The 26,333-nt window shown below is 35.7% G+C and overlaps 1 protein-coding gene across 1 annotated transcript; it reads right to left on the minus strand.

Moving 5' to 3' along the window:
* Positions 1 to 19: 19 nt before the first annotated feature.
* On the minus strand, positions 20 to 24,546 carry LOC143075243 (putative oxidoreductase YjmC). Its single transcript, XM_076250603.1, has 11 exons — positions 24,442 to 24,546; positions 22,366 to 22,446; positions 21,863 to 21,924; positions 21,419 to 21,472; positions 19,131 to 19,229; positions 4,769 to 4,834; positions 3,818 to 3,878; positions 2,397 to 2,497; positions 1,589 to 1,684; positions 798 to 908; positions 20 to 147 (listed from the first exon to the last, which is right to left on the minus strand). Exons 1-11 carry the CDS (start codon positions 24,542 to 24,544, stop codon positions 106 to 108), a joined length of 876 nt encoding a protein of 291 aa, XP_076106718.1. The 5' UTR covers positions 24,545 to 24,546; the 3' UTR covers positions 20 to 105.
* Between the last annotated feature and the right edge of the window lie 1,787 nt (positions 24,547 to 26,333).

A 26,333-nucleotide genomic window follows, 5' to 3' on the forward strand; every position in this document is an offset into this window, starting at 1 on the left:
AGATTACGTTCGCGTTTGTAAAACAATAAACATCAGGTGTGCAAAATAATATTTATTATTATCATGTCGCTCCTCTTTTTGTATTAATGATATATCTCCTATATTCTAAAGTAGTGGTGTGATTTTATATCGTTTTGCAATACGTTCCTTAAAAGACAAAACACAACATTATGTATTAGAACAAATGAAATTTTATTTACTTCAAACATAAAAGTATAAATCTAGTCTAGTCAGTAAAATTTCCAAATTTCAAAACCATAAATTTTCGGAATATTTTCCCTGTTTACTATTTGTTTTAAACATTTTTTTTTATTCTCGTATTAATTATATGCCTAGGCCAACCATGAGAGGATAGATACAAAAATAACAAGTATCGCCACTTAGTGTAATGGACTAGTTTCATGTCAAATATTGTGTTACCTCAATCTTCTGGCGTCACAAAACTTTGATTTTGATTAATCGCATTAAACATTTTCCTTCGTAACGTCATTTTAGAGGAATGCGCATAATACACAGAAGTGACAAAAAGATAGTGACACAGAGAAGTTAGACTTATATTACATGTACCACGCATATCTATCTGTTTTTATTTAATAGTATACTGTTTACCATGGGTTACATATATAAATGTTGGTGACCTTCTGCTGTTGTCTGCTCTATGGTCGGGTTGTTGTCTCTTTGACACAGTCCCCATATCCATTCTCAATTTTATTTTGTGATAGCATATATAATTTGCAGGATAACTCCTGTTTTGTAAGCTACGTCAGAATTAATTTTTTTTGTCTTTATTTACTTACAACAAACTGTAAATGATTTCTTGCATATGGTATACCACCGAGTTTATCACACAATTTCATATGCTGTTTTTCTGGATCCCCTGGAACCAATACCGGACGATCCTTGTCAGCCTTTGAAGTCAATGAAATATTATATTGAAATGTTGATGTTAATGAATCGCCTTTTCACAAACTTATGTAATAGTTCAGTACACATTTATATACAAACAGCGATTTCTTCTGACTAGTTTCAGTCGCTATTTACCAAAATACATTCATATTAAACTGTTTAAACGTTTTAGAATATTCATGCTAAAGTCTTGCCTTTACATGCACAGCGACATAGAAATTATGAGTTTCAAGATGAATTGTTTTTGTAATCGTTTGAATAATTAAGAAACATGAGAAGAATATAACACTAACCATGGTAATCACTGTTTTTAAGTATATAGAATTCTTCAAAACTCGGAGAGAAACCTTTACATTTTAACTCATATGAACACAGTCAACAGATGCATTTATAGAATAAGTCACCTTAATATTTTTTTTTGTCTACGCGTAGCGAATTATTTTAAAGTTTGCACCACGTACGAACAGGGAGATTTGAACCAATGTTTTGACAGCCATTCCTTATAATTTAATTCATAATCCATTTCAAGGTATAGTTCATGAAAAGAAAAACAATCATGCATATGAGCTGATAGACATAATAATTGCAGCCAATCAGAAGACGTGTTACATCAAAAATTAAATTATATTAATATACATGTATTTATCAACGTTATTGTGAAGAAATGAAGTCAATGACATACAGACGGTTGATTTCTGCAAGCATCTATCAAACATTGCATTCTGTTTGTAAAACCATCTTCAAATTGATTAAGATCAATTGCTATAAAACCTAAACCCTGTTGAAAAAAATGAAAAACAAAATATCATCATAAAGAATCAAGGCTTTTATGCCTTATAACTGTATCTCGTTTATATTCTTCACAATTATCAAATTATGTAAAAGTTAAAAACAAAATTTGGTAAAACTTGAGATGTTTACATTGTTTACCCTCCCGGAGCACATGAGATCACCCAAGTTTTGAGTGGGGTTCGTGTTGCTCAGTACTTAGTTTTTCTATGTTCTGTTTTGTGTACTATTGTTTGTCTGTTTGTCTTTTTCTTTTTTAGCCATTGCATTTTCAGTTTATTTTCGACTTATCAGTTTGAATGTCCATTTGGTATCCTTCGCCTTTCTTTTGAGAAAATTGTCAACATAATGTATATCCGTTTACATAAGTTATCAAATTTCGTAACTGGGTTAATTCCTTGAGTACGGAAAGCATATTTGTCTTCACATAAAAACAGTATAAAATAGCATATTACAAATACAATTCTTAAATTAAAAAAACAAAAGAACAAGTTCAGTTAAACACGAATCATTTGTATAATATATACATGTAGATAGCAGAAAATATATTGCGGGGAAATTCAGCATAAAGAATGTGATTCAATCAAATGTTCTCGAAAAGTCAATATGATATAATAACCTTTTTTAAACACACAAGAGCAGAAAAATAGTATTTGCTTATAAACAAAAACGTTAAAATCAAAGTTCTTTAAATATGTTACCAGATTTCCCGCTCCTTTGCAATTTGCCCCAAATTCGGCACCACTTAAAACACCGCTAAGGATATCAATCATCATGGCCAAACCAAACCCCTTATAACCACCTTAGGAGGAAAAAAAATCAATAATCATATGTTAGATGTATTGAAATAATCTATGAATCAGTTAGTTTTCCATAGGTATTTCATGAAAAGCGATTAATTAAATCTTGTGTTCTTTTCATGTCCGAATAATTTGACTTCCCTGTCTTTCGCAGGCACGATCAGAAGCAACACATTTGTTATTTTTTTTAATTCTACAAATCTTTGTTCAAGGAAATTGTTCACACTGCTCTTCAACTTTGTACTTTATTTGGCCTTTAAACTTTTTTATTCGAGCGACACTGATGAGTCTTTTGTGGACGAAACTGGCGTTTGACGCAAATAAAAAATTGCAAACCTGGTATATATGATGAGTTTATTTTCGAAATTATCAGTCTAATAACTTGATCTAGTCAGAAGAAGTTGAAACTGTGAATGATTGTCATACAAATTAGATGATTGGTGGAAGACTTTGTTAATCCATGTTTTGTCATAGATAAGGCCGAAGGCTTTTTTCTTCGTGGTTTCGTTTTTTTCACAGTTATACGTAATGGGTTTTGCTCGGTGTTGAGTGTCATGTGCAAATGCTGTAATCCACATTATTTTGACTTTGTGGAATAGTTACCTGTTGGCAATCATACTACATTTCCTTTTTTATATGACTTTTAGACATACCTAATGTACAAATATCTAAAATAAAATTCACTAGTTAACGATGTTTTCGTCTAGTGTTCATTTGACTAAGACTGTATGATGTCTTTCTGATTATTGTCTCTCTCTTAATAACAAACGATATACCATGTCGACGTCTATTTGTAGTTTTCCTCTAATTTACAGCTTATATAAATAATCCCGTTAACGTAATCATAGTTCGTACGACGGACTGTTGTATGTTGTTGAGTTTGGTGGCGGACACCTGTATTTACATCGGCAATCAATCAACTAGTTATAATTTGAAATAGACTTTTTTTCAGACTCAAATGAGGCATAATGCATTAACTGTCAAATTTTTAAAATACATGTGTTTTGTGCTGTTTTGGAGCATTATTTTTTGAGGTTTTGTGTTTTAGTGGATAAGGGAAAAGGGATTGCATGATTTTTTTTGTTTCGTTTGTATATGTAAAAGTAAAAATCATTTGACTAATCACTGATTGATTATGGAGTTAACAAAATCACTGATGTTGACCAAGAAATTTACAAAATCAGTGATGTTGACTAAGAAATTTACACAATCACTGATGTTGACTGAAGTAACTGAGAACTTGTCTTCATATTGACTGAACGAATATACCCGATATATATCTAAACAAATATTAACTTTACTTTATTAATTGCATACCCTACCAGTTTCTTCTCTACCTCCGACCGGAAACACACCATTAAAATCTTCGTATTTACGGCTTTCCTATAGATATCAAATAATAAGATAGAATTATGGTATTGATGGCGCGCGACCAACTGATTCAATGCCATAACTTACAGTTAAGTCACCATAGAGTACACTGACTAACTAGTATACAAAATTAGATGATCCTCTTGTGTCATATCTTCAACAGTTTATTATCAAAGTATTTTAAAGTAGAATCATCCTTTTGTTTTGTTTTGTTTGACATCGGTGCTCCCTAATGGTATTTTCATTTGGGTTTGTAAATAATAGTTGTTAGAGATTGCTTTGGCGTTTACAGTCGTCTCGGTGCCACTAGATACCATACTAATCTAGTCCACATAGAAACAGTAAGTTCAACCCTAGACGTGAATCTGTAATTTTCTGTCTAGAAATAGTTTAGAATCCATTGCCAAGCAGGCAAGCCAAACATCATTCTTTTCCTTATTCTCACCAACATTCACGTATCATTCACGGATTTACGTAGCTGATAGTTGGGCGGCTTAAATGAAATTTGACAAAATCATGCAAATGGTGATACAAGCATAGGATTTGGCAAAGACGTTCTTTAGGGTGTACTTTATCATTTCAGAGGGTTAGCCAACATGTTTTTGATTTTTTTTTCGGCGGCCATCTTGAATTAAAAATTACATCATTTGCTTAATAGTGGAGAATGAAAAAATATGAAGCTCCATCTCGGTTAAACCCTTCAATTAAAGTTTTTCGATTGAATGATAAGACAGGAATGTAATGAAATATTGGAGCAGCATTACAGTAAAACTTGGGCAATTGCTTAGTATCTAGTGCGTTTTACAATTCACGATGTTAACAGAAATCGATAATATAATCTTTGGAATGTTTTTAAATATAATTGTGATACACGTAATATAATCATTTGTATGGATACTCACATGCCCATTCACATCAAGAATCATATTTGCTGGAAGAATACTATGCTTCGAAGCCATGATCTTCAACTGAATCAAAAAGAGAGAACAATTGTTTTCCATGTTCTGTGATAAGACTTATTGATAAGAATGCCGCCTGTCTTGTTATTTATAAGCAAATCGTTCGCGTAATCTATGAAATAATACGAATACGTTACGTTTTATTACATGAAATTTTTAGAGATAAAGACGATTTCATGAACGGGCATCATTTCTTCCAAGCATATACATATTTTGAATAAATTCCTTACTGATATATATGCAATTCTTATAGATACTATGAACCTAATCACACATATTAAGTTATGCTTAGAAGAGAATAAATCTGTTCTTTTACAATTTTTTCAGTATAATCAGGTAATATTAAAAAGACTGTATTCGGGAAGAATCTGTTTTAGCGGACTCCGGAAATTGAAAGATGCAAAATTTATGCGCACGACCGATAACCACAAGTTACGTTGCTATGCTGAAATATAAACAGCGGCCATTTTTGTTTGCCGCTTTGAAAGACGGCGATGTAAATGATTTTTAAAAATTGATTTTAACTATTGAAACTGAACAATTAAAATTAAATCTATGCACTTACCCATTTAAGCTGGAAAATCATCACGACTTGAATTTAGTGTGTTTGTTTGTTATTTCGTTAAGTACTCTTTGTTTTTCAGATGCAAGTTGTGGTTCACTGACACCGTGCTGAACTACGTCCATTATTCATAGTTTATTATTCATTATTCAATAATGAATAATGAAATAGTTCACTATTCTCTATTCAATATTTAAAAATGAATAATGAATAATGAAATGTTTTATGTTTCATTATTCAAATTGAAGCGGTGAATAGTGAAAAAAAGAGGGTTTACGGAGGACCTAAATGCCACAATGCATAAAAATGAGGAAATATAAAAAAGAAGATGTGGTATGATTGCCAATGAGACAAATATCCACAACAGACCAAAATGACATAGACATTAACAACTATAGCTCACCGTACAGCCTTCAACAATGAGTAAAGCCCATACCGCATAGTCAGCTATAAAAGGCCCCAATAAGACAATGTAAAACAATTTAAACAAGACAACTAACGGCCTTAATTATTTAAAAAAATGAACGAAAAACAAATATGTAACACATAAACAAACGACAACCACTAAATTACAGACTCCTGACTTGGGACAGGCACATACATAAATAATGTGACGGGGTTAGCCTATTTTAAATAATGAAATGGATATTTTGAATAATGGAATGGACTGGCAGGACCCTTCAGCCCCTAATTACAGATATATATTATACCTAAATCGAAAGCTTATCAAGAGAGGAACAGAAGGTTTATAGTCAATATTTTCCGCAACGCATATTAACGCATATTAAAGGAGTAACGACGGACTTAAATATCGAATTACGCATGAACATTGAGAAATAGCCAATTGTGAATAATGAAATGGATATTTTGAATAATAGAATGGACTGCCAGGACCCTTTAGCCCCTAATTACAGATATATCTTATACCTCAATCGAAAGCTTATCAAGACAGGAACAAAAGGTATATAGTCAATATGTTCCGCAACGCATATTAGAGGAGTAACGACGGACTTACATATCGAATTACGCATGGACATTGAGAAATAGCCAATTTTGAATAATGAAATGGATATTTTGAATAATGGAATGGACTGCTGCGACCCTTTAGCCTCTAATTATAGATAAACCTTATACCTCTTTCAAAAGCTTATTACGAGAGGAACAAAATGTATATAGTCAACATGTTCTGCAATGCATATTAGAGGAGTAACGAAGGACTTAGATATCGAAATACGCTCGAACATTAAGAAATAGCCAATGTCGAATACTGAAATAGATATTTCGAAAAATAGAATGGGCTGCTGCGACCCTTTAGCCCCTAATTATAGATAAACCTTATACCTCATTCGAAAGCTTATTACGAGAGGAACAAAATGTATATAGTCAACATATCCCGCAACCAATATTAGAGGAGAAACGAAGGACTTAAATATCGAATTACGCATTAACATGGAGAAATAGCCAATTTTGAATAATGAAATGGATATTTTAAATAATGGAATGGACTGCTGCGACCCTTTAGCCCCTAATTATAGATAAACCTTATACCTCATTCGAAAGCTTATAACGAGAGGAACAAAATGTATATAGTCAACATGTTCCGCAACGCATATTAGAGGAGTAACGAAGGACTTAAATATCGAAATACGCGTGAAAATTAAGAAATAGCCAATTTGGAATAATGAAATGGATATTTTGAATAATGGAATGGACTGCTGCGACCCTTTAGCCCCTAATTATAGATAAACCTTATACCTCAATCGAAAGCTTATCAAGAGAGGAACAAAAGGTATATAGTCAACATGTTCCGCAACGCATATTAGAGTAGTAACGACGGACTTAAATATCGAATTATGCATGAACATTGAGAAATAGCCAATTTTGAATAATGTAATGGATATTTTGAATAATGGAATGGACTGCTGCGACCCTTTAGCCCCTAATTATAGATAAACCTTATACCTCATTCGAAAGCTTATTACGAGAGGAACAAAATGTATATAGTCAATTTGTTCCGCAGCGAATATTAGAGGAGAAACAAAGGATTTAAATATCGAAATACGCGTGATCATTGAGAAATAGCTTATTTTGAATCATGGAATGGACTGCTGCAACTCTTCACTCTCTAATCAAGGCAAACGGTATACACCAAATTAAAGCTTGTTGATAGAGGAATAAACTGAGTATAAACTATATGGGCCGCAATGACCATTAGAGGCGTTACAGAGGACCTAAATGCCAAAATACGCTCGAACATTAAGAAATAGCCAATGTCGAATACTGAAATAGATATTTCGAAAAATGGAATGGGCTGCTGCGACCCTTTAGCCCCTAATTATAGATAAACCTTATACCTCATTCGAAAGCTTATTACGAGAGGAACAAAATGTATATAGTCAATTTGTTCCGCAACGAATATTAGAGGAGAAACGAAGGATTTAAATATCGAAATACGCGTGAACATTTAAAAATAGATTATTTTGAATCAAGATTGATTGATTGTTGGTTGCTTTACGCCGCATTAGCACAAAAAGGCTATATCGCGGCGAATTTTGAATCATGGAATGGACTGCTGCAACCCTTCAGTCACTAATCAAGGCAAAATTTATACACCAAATTAAAGCTTATTGATAGAGGAATAAACTGAGTATAAACGGTATGTGCCGCAATGACCATTAAAGGTGTTACGGAGGACTTAAATGCCAAAATACGTGCGAAAATTAAGAAATAGCCAATTTTGAATAAGGAAATGGATATTTTGAATTATGGAATGGACTGCTGCGACCCTTTAGCCCCTAATTATAGATAAACTTTATACCTCATTCAAAAGCTTATTACGAGAGGAACAAAATGTAAATAGTCAATTTGTTCCGCAACGAATATTAGAGGAGAAACGAAGGATTCAAATATCGAAATACGCGTGAACATTGAGAAATAGGTTATTTTGAATAATGGAATGGACTGCTGCAACCCTTCAGTCCCTAATCAAAGCACAATTTGTACACCAAATTAAAGCTTATTGATAGAGGAATAAACTGAGTATAAACGATATGTTCCGCGATTACCATTAGAGGGTTTACGGAGGACCTAAATGCCAAAGTACGCGCGAAAATTAAGAAATAGTCAATTTTGAATAATGAAATAGATATTTTGAATAATGGAATGGACTGTTGTGACCCATTAGCCCCAAATTACAAATATACCTTTACCTCATTTGAAAGCTTATTTAGGAAGGAACAGTAGTATGATAATGAGAGTTCTGCCGCACACCCATTCTGAGGATCACAAATAGAATACCGGGCAAGAGAAATTCTGAAAAAAACTGGCCGCTGTTAAGGCCAATCGAGATCAGCGCTGCAATGATGAGAAAATTCTTAAATGGCGAGAAGTAGGGCAGGACTCACCCTGGATTGTCAAAGACATGAAAGATGTTGGCACGAGGTAAAGGTCTGCCAAATTATAACCTTATGCTGAAAAGGGGAAACTTTTTGCAAATGGGGATGTGAGAGACTAAACATGCAACTGACTTCCGCAAAGAGAGAGACCGATCGAGCTGTGCAAATTGTGAGCTAAGAGATGAAAAAATCCAGACGCACCGGGAACGTTTCACGACTATCTTATTTTTTATGAGGATTATAGGATCGGAAGTGTTAGGATATGTTTTGTAGGCCCGAAAACTGGGTCTAAAAACCGGTGAATTGAGGATGGTGGTTTTGTGGTGACCTAAATTGTTTTTTTTTATTGTTAGGATAAAGACATGGATCCAATAGTGAACATGGAGTTGTGGAAAACGTCAAAGCCCTGAGAGGTATAGCCAAAATGAAACACCTTCGAGGGTACTCACGGTTGAGGAAATATCAGTTGATTGAGAGTTGACAGAAACGAAGACAAATCTTAAATGTCATCGTCGTCCCAAACCCCACACGAGGAAGGAGATTATCACCCAGGCAAAACAACTTGGGTTGGAGGAGGTTAACAGGCTGTCGATAGATCGACTGCTAAAGAAGGTGCAGGAAAAGATTTGGGAAAATAAGAAAGCCATTGGGGATAAAATTGAGGTACATTCGCCGAAGAAAGCTGTTAAATTTCTATTTACTACCTGGAATATGACCCCCATTAATGGCATGGATGTGCAGACCTCCCTTGAGGTCTCTCGGATGTCACGGGTGGAACTTATAGAAAATTGGGATTCAACGAGGGATACTTTCACTCGAGAAACTTGATTTTCACCGCGGCCACGGACTTGGTTGAAACCCTTGAGGAGATGGATGAAAAAGATCGTAGAAAAGATTGCCCAGTGGACCTCTGACAAAACTAGGGAAATGGTGAATACTTCCTAGATCTAGCGGGGTGTGTACCCCTTCTCGAATGTACCTTTTGTCTTGGTGATTCGGAAAAATCGCAGTGGTTTCATGGGAGGTATGCTGCCGTAAAGGTTCCTATACAACTTGTTTTTATGCTCCTTATGACTTGTGGCAACAGGGGTCATCTTGATAGCGGTGTTTGTTGGTATTGTACTGGGGAACAAGATCGTCCAGGACATCGATATAGGTGCGTGTGGAGTTGGCTGAAAAGTATTTGAACATTTTCTCTTTCATGGTGCGGCTCCAACGTTTGAAAATACTCGACTTCTCTTCGTTCCCGGTGGAGTAGAGATCGATAACATGCTTTTGAAGCAGCTGATTTATATGTTTGTTGTAAAACTCAGTGCCTATGTCTGACCATAGCTTCTTGGGCACACCGCTTGGAAGGCATCCGGCACCATCACCCCCTTCTTGTTCTTGAGTGGTAAAAGCCAGCCATATTTGGAGAAGACAACGATAATGTTCAGGATAAATGTATTTCCTTTGTTGTCCCTGGAGAATTTACTCATATGAACGAGGTCGGCCGCCCAGGTCTCATCCACACCACCCACCGCTACACAGCGTTTATTAAACTAGAGTCAAGCTGGTTTGTGCAACTCCTCAGGTAGATCAGCGATCCAGCGAACATGTTTTTAACACCCAGACCGAATCAAACTTTGGTACCGATGAAGGGTCCGGCGATGCTGCAGTCGAAGCGTTCGCGAGTGGTAGAGATGGGAATGGTGTTAATCGAGGCTAGCAAAGCTTGGTCACATATGGAGTTGCGTGCGGTTGCATCCTTGTGCTGGGCATAACAAAGATCGTGGTGATATGCTGCCTGGTCAACTTGATTAATGGGTTTTGACCAAGTCTTCGGAATGCCATCGGGAAGTAGTCGCTTGCTAAGTTTAGTCCCTGGACGGTGAAGTTGTGTCCGGGTAGATGCATTTCCATGGGTAATCGGTTGATTAGTTTGTTCATGTACCCTGTACCGGTTGTAGCAACAAACATCGCACACCTTGCAGTTGCCAACCTTTCTCCGTCGCCTGTTGCTGGTCATTACCTCGCTGGTATTAACTGTGTCAGTCTTCCTTCTACGACTTTCACGCAGAAAATCATCGCTATTTATTTTAATAAATGAACGTTGAAGACATTTCCTACAGTGTCAACGCCCCCTCGAGGAGTAATCACTACCTCATACCTCAGCGATCGATAAGACGGTTAATCATTGGGAAGTTGGACTGTGGATGGCTCCTACTACAATCGATTGTATGTCTTCGGATAATCGCTTCATCAACCTATCTACCAGCTGTTGGAGCAAGCGCTGAATAAAAGCTTCCCTAAGAAGATATCCGATACCTCCTACAGTGCAAGGGGCAAGTCACCCTACTCGTTGGTCGATGAGGTCAACACCACCACGACACCCGAGTGGTATCGACACTTTTTTCTTCGAGTAAGGGAGCGATGTAACAGACCCCGAGAACTTGATCTCAGCCACAAGACCTCATGGTGAACCTCATGGTGTTCGACGACCGGATGCTGAGAAAACAGAACACGTGTGAACACAACGTCGTTTATTTTTACATATGCCAGAACTACTGCACACTGCCCTGCCAGTCGATCCGGAAGAATGCCAACTTCCCCTGCCTCTTCCAGAAGAATGCTAAGAATATCGACCACATCCGACGCGATCACTGCAACGATCTCAACAAGGAACAGTTTGGCGCTCTTTGTAAGCATTGTTGGTCCAAGCCCTATGGATTTGTAACCATCGATTTTACTAGCACCAAGGCAAATTGAAAATATTGATGCAAATAAAAAGGAGTTCTATGAGGTATAAGATAAAGAATTGATCAGCCTGAAGATTTCGTTATGGAACTGAAGTATGAAGAATATGTGAACACAGAGGAACACAAGCCCTCCACGTTCGAATGGCACTGCAAATGCAATTTTGAGTGGGTTCCAGTCGATATGAGGAGCATATGTTGAAAATGCGGTTGTTTGATCCTTCGTCCGATCTAAAGCGGTGGAGGTGATTTCAACGCATGGAAATTCATCATTATGATAAGGTGGAGCGATTTTCTCAACCCAAATGCCCTGCCAAGACGATTCGAGGCCACCAGTGCACATACCCATGACACTTGAATCTTTCGAAGAAAAGGGATCCGAATCAGCTGTGAAATACCTTCATGTGCAACTCATCTATTAGGGGCGTTCACACCAACGCGTAGGGGCGTTCAACAGCATTCGATCCTTTTAGATAAATGACGTTTGTCAAGATTTTCGACCCTAAGCAGCATGCGACATTTGTCAAGGAGTTGCCAGACACCAAACTGAATATTCAAGCCAGTAATATGCAGCATCACCTCGAAAAGACTGAACTTAGCCAGGACCTGTACAAGGTGTTCAATCCTGTGGTTGAGGCTCAGCGAGAGGCAGGTTCACAGATCACCACAAAATTGCAGACCTTCCTGCAACAGTGCCAGCCCTCCGTTCTCCACCGCCCGAGTTTGCCGACCCACTACTCATTGTACCACCTACTACAGACACCGTCCTCGGAGCTCGAGAACAGCAGCATTTGCAGCTCAGTATGACTACTCCCGACCAAACCTTTGGATTGTGATCTGAAAACGATGGTATCTTCATCAGAAGCTCACCATTTACTTTTGACGGCGATAATTTTTTCATGGAGAGTGTGAAATACAAAGGAACCCTTGGTCTCTGGGAAGTCATGGTGAAAAAGAAACCAGAATCGTTCGAGCTCGACGAACTTGGCGACTATGCAGAGATCCTGGAAATTTCCGGTGCTATCTATAAAGGCAATTCCATCCTTTCAAGAATCCTGGCACAGGGCGAATAAGAATTACAAGTGGAAGGGAATCGTGTTCCACATCTACCAGAAGTATAAGTTTGGCAGTGAGCTTCAAACCGTGTTTTGTCCAACTTCAAGCAGCTTCTCGATCGTTTGGAACTGTGTGCTGCAGCATACTGATCAGTAAATAATGGTTTGCGCAACGAAATTGTGTAGATTATCCATTCTATGAAAAAGGGTAGACATATCAGCATCGAAGAATATATGGCGCTTCATCATAACATCCTATAGGCAAATGTTGCAAATCAAGAAACTAAGGTTACACCTGAAAGTACGCATACGGTGGTAGAAGACTGTTTGACACACTCGCCAGTTTGGCTGGACGCATTTTTACTTCCCCTGCCACCAAAACCATAGGAAGTAAGGCCTTGAGTGCAAACATCTTCAATACAGCCTCGAAAGGTGTTGAAAAAGGGGCCCCCAAAGCCGTCGACCATGTGACGTGGTTCATAAAATGACCCGCCCCAGAGAACGCAGAATGTCTTCTCGACAGCCCAATGTTCAACGCAGCAAACCGCAGCAAACCCAGTTGAACAACCTGATCTCCGGTTCTGGCATTGCTACCATCCACGACTTCGTGCAGCGCTATAAATAAATACATAATGTCCAACATCCTTATAATCACCGAAGGGTTGACCTTCGACGAAAGTCTCCTAGAATATCAGGTTCACGAATACGAACCTCAAGCTGTTGCCAACCTGAATAATCCAGGTGAGATCCGAATCAACATCGAAACCCAAGACTTGTTCCTCCATCCGCTGAAAATTATATCTTGGTAGAGGGGCGACTGTAAAAGAACCACGGTAGTCGTATGCTTATGCAGATCTAGTGTCTCTCATTCACAATTGAATCATGTATCTCTTCAAGACCATCAGTTACAATTAATGCAAGCTCTCAGGCCAGCTGATCAAACATATCAACGACCCAGTCGTTGTCATCAGCATGCTGGGAATGTTGATTTATCCCAACAATTTCTCCAAATCCCAAGGTCTCAACTAGCTGTGATACAAAGATTCATCTACCGAAGCCGAGGCCAAAAACACAGGGTTTGTAGCAGCAGTCCATTCCATTATTCAAAATATTCATTTCATTATTCAAAATTGGCTCTTTCTTAATTTTCACGCGTATTTCGATATTTATGTCCTTCGTTACTCCTCTAATATGCGTTGCGAAGCATGTTGACTATACATATTTGGTTCCTCTCGTAATAAGCTTTCGAATGAGGTATAAGGTTTATCTATAATTAAGGGCTAAAGGGTCGCAGCAGTCATTCCATTATTCAAAATATCCATTTCATTATTCAAAATTGACTATTTCTCAATGTTCATGCGTAATTCCATATTTAAGTCCGTCGTTACTCCACTAATATGCGTTGCGGAACATATTGACTATATACCTTTTGTTCCTCTCTTGATAAGCTTTCGATTGAGGTATAATATATATCTGTAATTAGGGGCTGAAGGGTCCTGTCAGGCCATTCCCTTATTCAAAATATCCGTTTCATTATTCAAAATTGACTATTTTTTTATTTTCACGCGTATTTCGATATTTAAGTCCTTCGTTAGTCCTCTAATATGCATTGCGGAACATGTTGACTATATACATTTTGTTCCTCTCGTAATAAGCTTTTGAATGAGGTATAAGGTTTATCTATAATTAGGGGCTAAAGGGTCGCAGCAGTCCATTCCATTATTCAAAATATCCATTTCATTATTCAAAATTAGCTATTTCTTAATTTTCACGCGTTTTTCGATATTTAAGTCCTTCGTTACTCCTCTAATATGCGTTGCGGAACATATTGACTATATACCTTTTGTTCCTCTCTTGATAAGCTTTCGATTGAGGTATAATATATATTTGTAATTAGGGGTAGAAGGGTCCTGCCAGTCCATTTCATTATTCAAAATATCCATTTCATTATTCAAAATTGACTATTTCTTAATTTTCACGCGTATTTCGATATTTAAGTCCTTCGTTACTCCTCTAATATGCATTGCGGAACATGTTGACTATAAACATTTTGTTCCTCTCGTAATAAGCTTTTGAATGAGGTATAAGGTTTATCTATAATTAGGGGCTAAAGGGTCGCTGCAGTCCACTCCATTATTCAAAATATCCATTTCATTTTTCAAAATTGGCTATTTCTCAATGTCCATGCGTAATTCGATATTTAAGTCCGTCGTTACTCCTCTAATATGCGTTGCGGAACATGTTGACTATATACCTTTTGTTCCTCTCTTGATAAACTTTCGATTGAGGTATAATACATATCTGTAATTAGGGGCTGAAGGGTCCTGCCAGTCCATTTCATTATTCAAAATTGACTATTTCTTAATTTGAAGGCGTATTTCGATATTTAAGTCCTTCGTTACTTCTCTAATATGCATTGCGGAACATGTTGACTATATACATTTTGTTCCTCTCGTAAAAAGCTTTTGAATGAGAATGAAGGTTTATCTATAATTAGGGGCTAAAAGGTCGCAGCAGTCCATTCCATTATTCAAAATATCCATTTCATTATTCAAAATTGGCTATTTCTCAATGTTCATGCGTAATTCGATATTTAAGTCCGCCGTTACTCCTTTAATATGCGTTTATGAACATGTTGACTATATACATTTTGTTCCTCTCGTTATAAGCTTTCGAATGAGGTAAACGGTTTATCTATAATTAGGGGCTAAAGGGTCGCAGCAGTCCATTCCATTATTCAAAATATCCATTTCATTATTCAAAATTGGCTATTTCTTGATTTTCACGCGTATTTTGATATTTAAGTTCTTCCTTACTATTCTAATATGCGTTGCGGAACATGTTGACTTTAAACATTTTGTTCTTCTCGTAATAAGCTTTCGAATGAGGTAGACGGTTTATCTTTAATTAGGGGCTAAAGGGTCGCAGCAGTCCATTCCATTATTCAAAATATCCATTTCATTATTCAAAATTGGCTATTTCTTAATTTTCACGCGTATTTCGATATTTAAGTCCTTCGTTTCTCCTCTAATATGCGTTGCGGAACATGTTGACTATATACATTTTGTTCCTCTCGTTATAAGCTTTTGAATGAGGTATAAGGTTTATCTATAATTAGGGGCTAAAAGGTCGCAGCAGTCCATTTCATTATTCAAAATATCCATTTCATTATTCCAAATTGGCTATTTCTTAATTTTCACGCGTATTTCGATATTTAAGTCCTTCATTACTCCTCTAATATGCGTTGCGGAACATGTTGACCATATACATTTTGTTCCTCTCGTAATAAGCTTTCGAATGAGGTATAAGGTTTATCTATAATTAGGGGCGAAAGGGTCGCAGCAGTCCATTTCATTATTCAAAATATCCATTTCATTATTCAAATTTGGCTATTTCTCAATGTTCATGCGTAATTCGATATTTAAGTTCGTCGTTACTTCTCTAATATGCGTTGCGGAACATATTAACTATATACCTTTTGTTCCTCTCTTGATAAGCTTTCGATTGAGGTATAATATATATCTGTAATTAGGGGCTGAAGGGTCCTGCCAGTCCATTCCATTATTTAAAATATCCATTTCATTATTCAAAATTGGCTATTTCTTAATTTTCACGCGTATTTCGATATTTAAGTCCTTTGTTACTGCTCTAATATGCATTGCGGAACATGTTGGCTATATACATTTTGTTCCTCTCGTAATAAGCGTTCGAATGAGGTATAAGGTTTATCTATAATTAGGGGCAATAGGGTCGCAGCAGTCCATTTCATTATTCAAAATATCCATTTCATTATTCAAAATTGGCTATTTCCTAATTTTTACGCGTATTTCGATATTTATGTCCTTCGTTACTCCTCTAATATGCATTGCGGAACATGTTGACTCTATACATTTTGTTCCTCTCGTAATAAGATTTCGAATGAGGTATAATGTTTATCTATAATTAGGGGCAATAGGGTCGCAGCAGTCCATTCCATTATTCAAATTATTCATTTCATTATTCAAAATTGGCTATTTCTTAATTTTCACGCGTATTTCGATATTTAAGTCCTTCGTTACTCCTCTAATATGCATTGCGGAACATGTTGACTCTATACATTTTGTTCCTCTCGTAATAAGCTTTCGATTGAGGTATAATATATATCTGTAATTAGGGGCTGAAGGGTCCTGCCAGTCCATTCCATTATTTAAAATATCCATTTCATTATTCAAAATTGGCTATTTCTTAATTTTCACGCGTATTTCGATATTTAAGTCCTTTGTTACTCCTGTAATATGGGTTGTGGAACATGTTGACTATATACATTTTGTTCCTCTTGTTATAAGCTTTCGAATGAGGTATAAGTTTTATCTATAATTAGGGGCTAAAGGGTCGCAGTAGTCCATTCTATTATTCAAAATATCCATTTCATTATTCAAAATTGGCTATTTCTCAATGTTCATGCGTAATTCGATATTTAAGTCCGTCGTTACTCCTGTAATATGGGTTGCGGAACATATTGACTATATACCTTTTGTTCCTCTCTTGATAAGCTTTCGATTGAGGTATAATATATATCTGTAATTAGGGGCTGAAGGGTCCTGCCAGTCCATTCCATTATTTAAAATATCCATTTCATTATTCAAAATTGGCTATTTCTTAATTTTCACGCGTATTTCGATATTTAAGTCCTTTGTTACTCCTCTAATATGCATTGCGGAATATGTTGACTATATACATTTTGTTCCTCTCGTAATAAGCGTTCGAATGAGGTATAAGGTTTATCTATAATTAGGGGCAATAGGGTCGCAGCAGTCCATTTCATTATTCAAAATATCCATTTCATTATTCAAAATTGGCTATTTCCTAATTTTTACGCGTATTTCGATATTTAAGTCCTTCGTTACTCCTCTAATATGCATTGCGGAACATGTTGACTCTATACATTTTGTTCCTCTCGTAATAAGCTTTCGAATGAGGTATAATGTTTATCTATAATTAGGGGCAATAGGGTCGCAGCAGTCCATTCCATTATTCAAAATATTCATTTCATTATTCAAAATTGGCTATTTCTTAATTTTCACGCGTATTTCAATATTTAAGTCCTTCGTTACTCCCCTAATATGCATTGCGGAACATGTTGACTCTATACATTTTGTTCCTCTCGTAATAAGCTTTCGATTGAGGTATAATATATATCTGTAATTAGGGGCTGAAGGGTCCTGCCAGTCCATTCCATTATTTAAAATATCCATTTCATTATTCAAAATTGGCTATTTCTTAATTTTCACGCGTATTTCGATATTTAAGTCCTTTGTTACTCCTGTAATATGGGTTGTGGAACATGTTGACTATATACATTTTGTTCCTCTTGTTATAAGCTTTCGAATGAGGTATAAGTTTTATCTATAATTAGGGGCTAAAGGGTCGCAGTAGTCCATTCTATTATTCAAAATATCCATTTCATTATTCAAAATTGGCTATTTCTCAATGTTCATGCGTAATTCGATATTAAAGTCCGTCGTTACTCCTGTAATATGGGTTGCGGAACATATTGACTATATACCTTTTGTTCCTCTCTTGATAAGCTTTCGATTAAGGTATAATATATATCTGTAATTAGGGGCTGAAGGGTCCTGCCAGTCCATTCCATTATTCAAAATATCCATTTCATTATTCAAAATAGGCTAACATGTTTAACCCCGTCACATTATTTATGTATGTTCCTGTCCCAAGTCAGGAGTCTGTAATTTAGTGGTTGTCGTTTGTTTATGTGTTACATATTTGTTTTTGTTCATTTTTTTTAAATAAATAAGGCCTTTAGTTGTCTTGTTTAAATTGTTTTACATTGTCTTATTGGGGCCTTTTATAGCTGACTATGCGATATGCGCTTTGCTCATTGTTGAAGGCTGTACGGTGAGCTATAGTTGTTAATGTCTGTCATTTTGGTCTTTTGTGGATATTTGTCTCATTGGCAATCATACAACATCTTCTGTTTTATATTTCCTCATTTTTATGCATATCGTGGCATTTAGGTCCTCCGTAAACCCTCTTATGGTCATTGCGAATCAAAATATAGCTATAGTGTCACAGTCAATTTTTTTTATATTTTTTTCACTATTCACCGCTTCAATTTGAATAATGAAACATAAACCATTTCATTATTCATTATTCATTTTTTAATATTGAAGAGTGAATAGTGAACTATTTCATTATTCATTATTGAATAATGAATAATGAACTATGAATAATGGACGTACTTCAGCGCGGTTTCACTGACGGTGATAGTTTCTGTCGTAATCAAGGCTTGTTTTTGTTTTTCCGGATTATACACTTTTTAAATAAGGTTAATAAATACTATGAAAGGGTCGTCAGATTTGTGTCACTGACGGTGATAGTTTCTGTCGTAATCAATGCTTGTTTTTGTTTTTCCGGATTATACACTTTTTAAATAAGGTTAATAAATGCTATGAAAGGGTCGTCAGATTTGTGTCACCTACTGTTACATGCATTCTTAACTGACTTAAACACTTCTTAAGGATAGTCGTATGTTATCACGAATAAGACAAACATTCTCACCTTTCCAGCAGCCACCACTGTAGTAGCCATATCTAGGATAAAACTGTCACCATGGTTTCCAGGAGCTGCAATACTGATTGGATTTGTACCTAAAGTGGTCTTCAGTGAAAAAAAACATTTGAATGAAACTCAGTGATATTCTTTCTGATTTTCAAAAATGATAAAACAAAATAACAATGACAAAAGAAGGTTACTTTGACTTTGAAGTACATTATATAATGACTAATTTGTACAAAAGATAATTCTGGCCATGAAATCCTGTAAGCATTATAATCTTTAATCTTTATATAAATGATTTTTTGGCATCAAATGTTTAATAAACAACAAACACATGTATACTGCATTTTCGGATTGTCCAAACTTTCTGTACTTACAACGCTAGTATTCCCCCTAGTCTTAAATACTAACAGATTTTAAGACGTTTTTTGTTTACATACTATTCTTCTTGAAGTTGGAACCATTTAGATGTTGTCTAGGCTATAAGAACTTTATCATTGATGCTCTATTCAGAACCATTAAACGATTGTTTAGGTCATGTGTGCTTGTCATTGTATCTCTTTTCGGAACTATTCGAGGATTGTTTTCATTATCCATATTTACAATTGCTGCTTTATTCGAAACTATTGGGGAATGTCTTCACTTTCCCTACATACAAGTATTGCTCTTTTTTGGAACCTCTATAGAATTGTCAAAATTGATTATAAATTCGGAGGAACCAGTTGAATATTTTGACAGAAGAAGGATATACAGATAACTCGAGCTCTTATCATAACTAATAACTTAAGCTTGAGAAATCCTGGGCGATATCCTGCTTGACCAGTATCTGTGTACTATCTGTGTACTGTCTATTGTCAACTGATAACTTGCCGAACTATTTTCTTGTTAACTTTAACCTTTTAAGCATTATTCTGGTGTTTAAATGGAATACAATAATTTGATTTAGTCAACTTAATCTACTTTAACTGTCGACCTGTAAATTTATAAATTGTTTCTTGTATATTTTAAATATTTGTCTTGCCCAAGTCTATACAAGTGTTTCAATGTACAAAGCCAGAATTATAGTACCATATCTTCTACTTGTCTATTTATATCGACAATAATTCCCGTGTTTATTACATTGGAACCATTTCTGTACTTGCCCTTGTCCCTATAGTGGGAACTATTCCTGTTCTTACCTTTGTCCCTCTAGTGGAAACCATTCCTGTACTTACCCTTGTCCCTCTAGTGGGAACCATTCCTGTACTTACCATTGTCCCTCTAGTGGGAACCATTCCTGTACTTACCCTTGTCACTCTAGTGGGAATCATTCCTGTACTTACCCTTGTCCCTCTAGTGGGAACCATTCCTGTTCTTACCCTTGTCCCTCTAGTGGGAACCATTCCTGTTCTTTCCCTTGTCACTCTAGTGGGAACCATTACTGTACTTACCCTCGTCCCTCTAGTGGGAACCATTCCTGTTCTTACCCTTGTCCCTCTAGTGGGAACCATTCCTGTACTTACCCTCGTCCCTCTAGTGGGAACCATTCCTGTTCTTACCCTTGTCCCTCTAGTGGAACGTTCTGTTCTTACCCTTGTCCCTCTAGTGGGAACCATTCCTGTACTTACCCTTGTCCCTCTAGTGGGAACCATTCCTGTACTTACCCTTGTCCCTCTAGTGGGAATTATTCCTGTACTTACCCTTGTTCCTCTAGTGGGAATCATTCCTGTACTTACCCTTGTCCCTCTAGTGGGAACCATTCCTGTACTTACCCTTGTCCCTCTAGTGGGAATCATTCCTGTACTTACCCTTGTCCCTCTAGTGAGAACCATTCCTGTACTTACCCTCATCCCTCTAGTGGGAATCATTCCTGTACTTACCCTTGTTCCTCTAATGGGAACCATTCCTGTACTTACCCTCGTCCTTCTAGTGGGAATCATTCCTGTACTTACCCTTGTCCCTCTAGTGGGAACCATTCCTGTACTTACGTTTGTCCCTCTAATGAGAATCATTCCTGTACTTATCCTCGTCCCTCTAGTGGGAATCATTTCTGTACTTACCCTTGTCCCTCTAGTAGGAACCATTCCTGGACTTACCCTTGTCCCTCTAGTGGGAATCATTCCTGTACTTACCCTTGTCCCTCTAGTGAGAACCATTCCTGAACTTACCCTTTTCCCTATTGTGGGAACCATTCCTGTACTTACCCTTGTCCCTCTAGTGGGAACCATTCCTGTACTTACCATTGTCCCTCTAGTGGGAACCATTCCTGTACTTACCCTTGTCCCTCTAGTGGGAACCATTCCTGTACTTACCCTTGTACCTCTAGTGGGAACCATTCGAGGATTAGTATTACATAAAGCTACTCCCTGTAAATGAGTACGAAATAAAATAAATAATCTTAAATATAAATTGATGATAAAGAATAATGACAAAAATGACATTATTGTCTGCAACTGCATGTAAAAGGAAACAGCTGAAATGATAGAGAAGCAGACCTAAAAAAAAACACGGGAAATACCAATTTAATACTTTCTAATCATGTATTTTTAATGCAAAATAGTTTTTTTAAAACAGAGAAAAAAAAAAAATCATTCGAAAAAAAAAAAAATATTAAGGAGTACATACACTGTACAGCAATTGTTTTATATTAAATAAGGGAAAGTATACATGTTTGGCTTTTATCGAGACTAAAATAGAAACTGTTTTTGTTTTTACCAACACATGTACATCAATTAAATATTGAAAATATAATTTACCACAAATCCTTGTTCCATCGCATACGTACTGTACCATCCTGCCATACCAAAGTGATTTGCTCCTAAAATCATAAAAAAATAATGATTACATCAATAAAAGAAAAAGCAGCCTTAACGCCTATCAGTTGCGACCGAATAACACTTTTAAATGTAATTTTATATGTTTCTTTAATGTCTACGTTGTTGTTCGCAAAAATTAAGAAGCATATAGCAAGTTATACAACATAAAAAATAAGCGCAAATATACAGTAGAAGAAAAATATCAACACGAAGTTTGCAACAAGTGAACTGAAAACCAGTATCGCATTAATCAACTAAAAGTGCATTTGACTCAAATGTATAGGACTTGGCAGTCTACTGCTAGTGGCCTTTTTTATCCTGTGTGTCAGCAATCTTTTAGTCAACATGTATGTGTTGACATTAAACATTATCGAAGCGATGTATCTTTTTTTGTAAATTAACTGTTAATTAAATGCCATGATAAGCTGAAACAATATTCTCACCTCTACACGTGACAAATCCAATTCCAGCTTCTTTTGCTTTTTTGATTGCAATATCCATACAGTACCGGGCAACATACGCACCTGAAAATATTTTTGATGGAAATAGTACCTTCAGAGAAGCATTGAACTTTTATGAAACCAGTAATTATACGTGAAATTGGTGTACTAGACTTCAATCGATTATTTTTAGGATTTAAAATCAATTTGTATTAGGCTCGTATGCTTGTTTACATTTAAAATATATTTTCGCAAAATATAGAAAGAATTCAGAAAGCAAGGCACTTTTATTGAATAAATGCATCAACTAAATGACTATGATTCATTGGTTTGTTTATTGCTGTCTGTTAAATTTGCTTTCGTTAATTGTTTTGCCATGACTCAGTCCGTTGGTTTTCTCGTTTGATTTGTTTACATTTGGTCACTCCTGTACCTTTATATTTGATTATACGATATGCATCTATGTTATTTGATCACCAATACATGTTGATGTCTTATTTCCGTATTTTGAAAAAGTTGCGATTCTGTTCATTTTAACAATAAGTGTCCTTTCCCACTTATTGGGTGTTATTTTCTGTGTAGTAAAACATTCATATTTTCTGTATGTTTTGTATATTCGAAGTAAGACGATTAAGTATGATTGCCAAGAAAACAACTATTCACAAAAAGCATAATATTAAATTAAATATGAATAAAACTATAGATGCCACTAAAGCATCAGAAACCAAACGCACGTTCATAGTATCCGTGATCACCATCAGTGTTATTTTTGTTTCATGGTTTAAAGTAGGTTTTAGGGCTTTGCCTGTAATATCGTTTCTGTTTTATGACTAATATTTTCAGACTGATCACTTTGAATGTACATGCTTTTAAAGCTCTACGAAAGTGCACCAACCATTGCAACTTTGTTATGATTTATTCTAATTAATGACCTATACACAGATAAAATGGTTGATTGACAGTTTGTCCCTGTTGGCATCACTTGCCTAGTCCATCTAGTACTCCTGATTAATTGATAGGCCATCACCGCAGTCGTAAGGGAGGTCATTTGACTTGATGGGGAAAATGAGGAAAATGTTGATCGGATTAGGGACTTCTTGCGAGAAAATTGATATGCCAGTGGCGGATACAGAAATTTTTAAAGGGAGGGGGACACTCACTGTCTAAGAGAGGGGCCACCACAATTATACTCTAGTGATTTCCTACTATATATAATCAACCATATTTTTCTCATAAATGGGAAGAAAGGGGGGGGGGCGCACCCTTGTCCCTTTTTAAATCCACCTCTGTTTCCTAAAGGCAACTTAAAGAAACCTTGATACACTGTTTTGCAGGATGGTTCCGTCTACGTGTTTTGAGCAGGGAAAACTTTCGGCACTTATCTAATAAATTTTCAATATCAGTCAACTTTACAGCTCTCTATCACAGTCGAACTTTTTTTGCTGAACTCACTTGTCGGGTTATATAGATCTGTGTTCTCGACCTGGATATTTATGAAATACTTTTCACTGGACATTTCACAAATTAAACAATCTTTTTGATAAAAAGGGCTGCCACTAAAATAAATAAAATGCAGACTTATGGACACTGTATATGACTTAATTCCTTTATAAACCATAACAAATGTGTTTTTCTGGTTTTTTTTCATTACAGCAATCAACAAAATCTATGTTTATCATATATATATATATATAATATAATTTGTATTGATTATTCTGCTCTTCATACCATAGGCGTCTTGATTGACAAATAAAACAATTCTTATTCTATTCTTCTATTCTATAAGAAGATGTGGTATGAGTGCCAATGAGACAACTCTCGTTCAATTTCATAATTTGTAATAGTAAACCATTATAGTTCAAAGTACGGTCTTCAACATGGATCAATGACTTACAAGCAAGCTATGAAGGGCCCCAAAATTTAATAGTGCAAAAGAATTCAAGCAGGAAAATCTAAGCTCGAATTCTAAGACAAATGTGTATCCCGAGGACGAAATTAAGAATGTGACCAATGACGATAACATGTAATTTCCTTGCAATAATTGATTCAATACAGTCAACACAATCTTAAATAACTTACCAATTAAACTATTTCCGTCTACAAGTGCCGTTCCTATTGATTCTTTAATAACTGTTGGTTCTTTGTCTTCTACTGATACGGCCCCTGATCTGATTTCGTCCATATATTTATCTAAAAGAAGTTACATTCAAAATGAGTATGTCTTACAGTTTCCACTCAACATCACACATACCGACAATTCATAAACTGATGCATTAATTCAATAAATGTGAATCAAGGCCAGAATATACATTTTGGTACAAAGGTTGGATAAGGTCAACATTTTAATTGACGTATAAAAAAAAATGATTTCGAGATTTTATAGCATTACTGCTCTTTATTATATCTTACATCTAAAAATCAGGTTGGAAGACAATACAAACACAAGCATTAGCCTTTCAAAAAGGTCTAGTCGACTCTTAGCTGATGAAAATGGAAAATGCTCTCGCTTTGTAGATTAATTCATTTACTAGAATAGCCACGTGAGGTCACACGTTATGAAGTAGTATATATCGTTTAACATTGTTGTTTACGAAACTCCAGAAGATTCGACTATTTATAGATAAAAGTTACCTGTGTACCATTATCATGAATATGCAATATTAATGACCAGGCAAAATCTAATTGCTAAAATAGAGAGGACAAATCCGATACTCTACGGGATTGAAGGACATTAACTAGGTTTGGATTGTCCTAACCAATCAATAAACTTTGTTTATTCACGTCTCGTAATATCTTCCAATCAGGTAGCAAGAAAAATTCACGCACTGACTGTCCATCGTTCAATTCTTAATATCGACTCCTTGGAGTCTATAATGAAGGTTTATCCCCTAACGTTTAGTCCTACTAACAAGTACATTTTAAAAAGTAAAGATGTGGTATGGTTGGCAAAGAAACAACTGTATTTACTAGAGTTCAAATGAAATGGATGTAAGCAATTATAGACAACCGTACGACCTTCAACAATGCGTGTATTTCTAATTGTTGACAATGTATTAAAAAAAAAGCGGTGGTATAATTCCCACATGAGAAAACTCTTAACAAAAGACCAAATGCCACAGAATTTACAACTAGATTGTTTCTGCCTAAATTAGCATTATATATGGACTAGATATTAAAGAACGAAAAGAAGACCGAGACTATTCTAAAAAAGATAATAAATTTTTTTTTTCAACAAAAGTATTTTATAAATATCACGATCAAAATTTAAACACGTATATATGTTCAGTTGATTCGTTAATACATTGCAAAATAGAACAAAATACAAACAAAACAATAGAGACTTCACATTGTTTGGTAGTTAACTCCGTTAAATTTAACACCTCATTATTGAAATAAGATACTAGGTACCAAGTAATATGACTCCATGACTATAGATTCCTCTGTAATCTGCCGATACCAGTATATCTGCAACCAATGATCCACGTGCTGGGGTTAATCCAACAGCTTCCAATGAGCTTACAATAAAATTGTGAACATTATCCTTTGGAATTACAATTTCGAAACCCTCCATGTTTGACTATAGTCCAGTATGTAGGACAGAAGTTCATTAAATTAGGATGATATGATAATACATGTACAAATGTATTATACCACTTAATGACCCAGACTCTTATCTATGGACTATAAAGTCTACAATACATTTAGTAAAGTTACTGTGGGGTATTAAGTCTACAAATAATAAAAATACAAAGACAGGTTATATGTTTATTTTTTTTCTGTTACGAGCAAAATGATACGACAGAAATTGCAACGGATATAGTCATGAACATGTTCTAGTTTGATTTTTTTCTCCAGAATATTACATACGTTCAATGCTGGCTGTATATTGGAGAATCTTTTTAAATGAAAAAGGTAAAACTGTAAAATTGAGAATAGAAACGAGAAAATTGGCAAAAGGAACAACAACCTAA

The sequence above is a fragment of the Mytilus galloprovincialis genome, chromosome 5 (genome assembly GCF_965363235.1).
Source record: "Mytilus galloprovincialis chromosome 5, xbMytGall1.hap1.1, whole genome shotgun sequence".
NCBI lineage: Eukaryota > Metazoa > Mollusca > Bivalvia > Mytilida > Mytilidae > Mytilus > Mytilus galloprovincialis.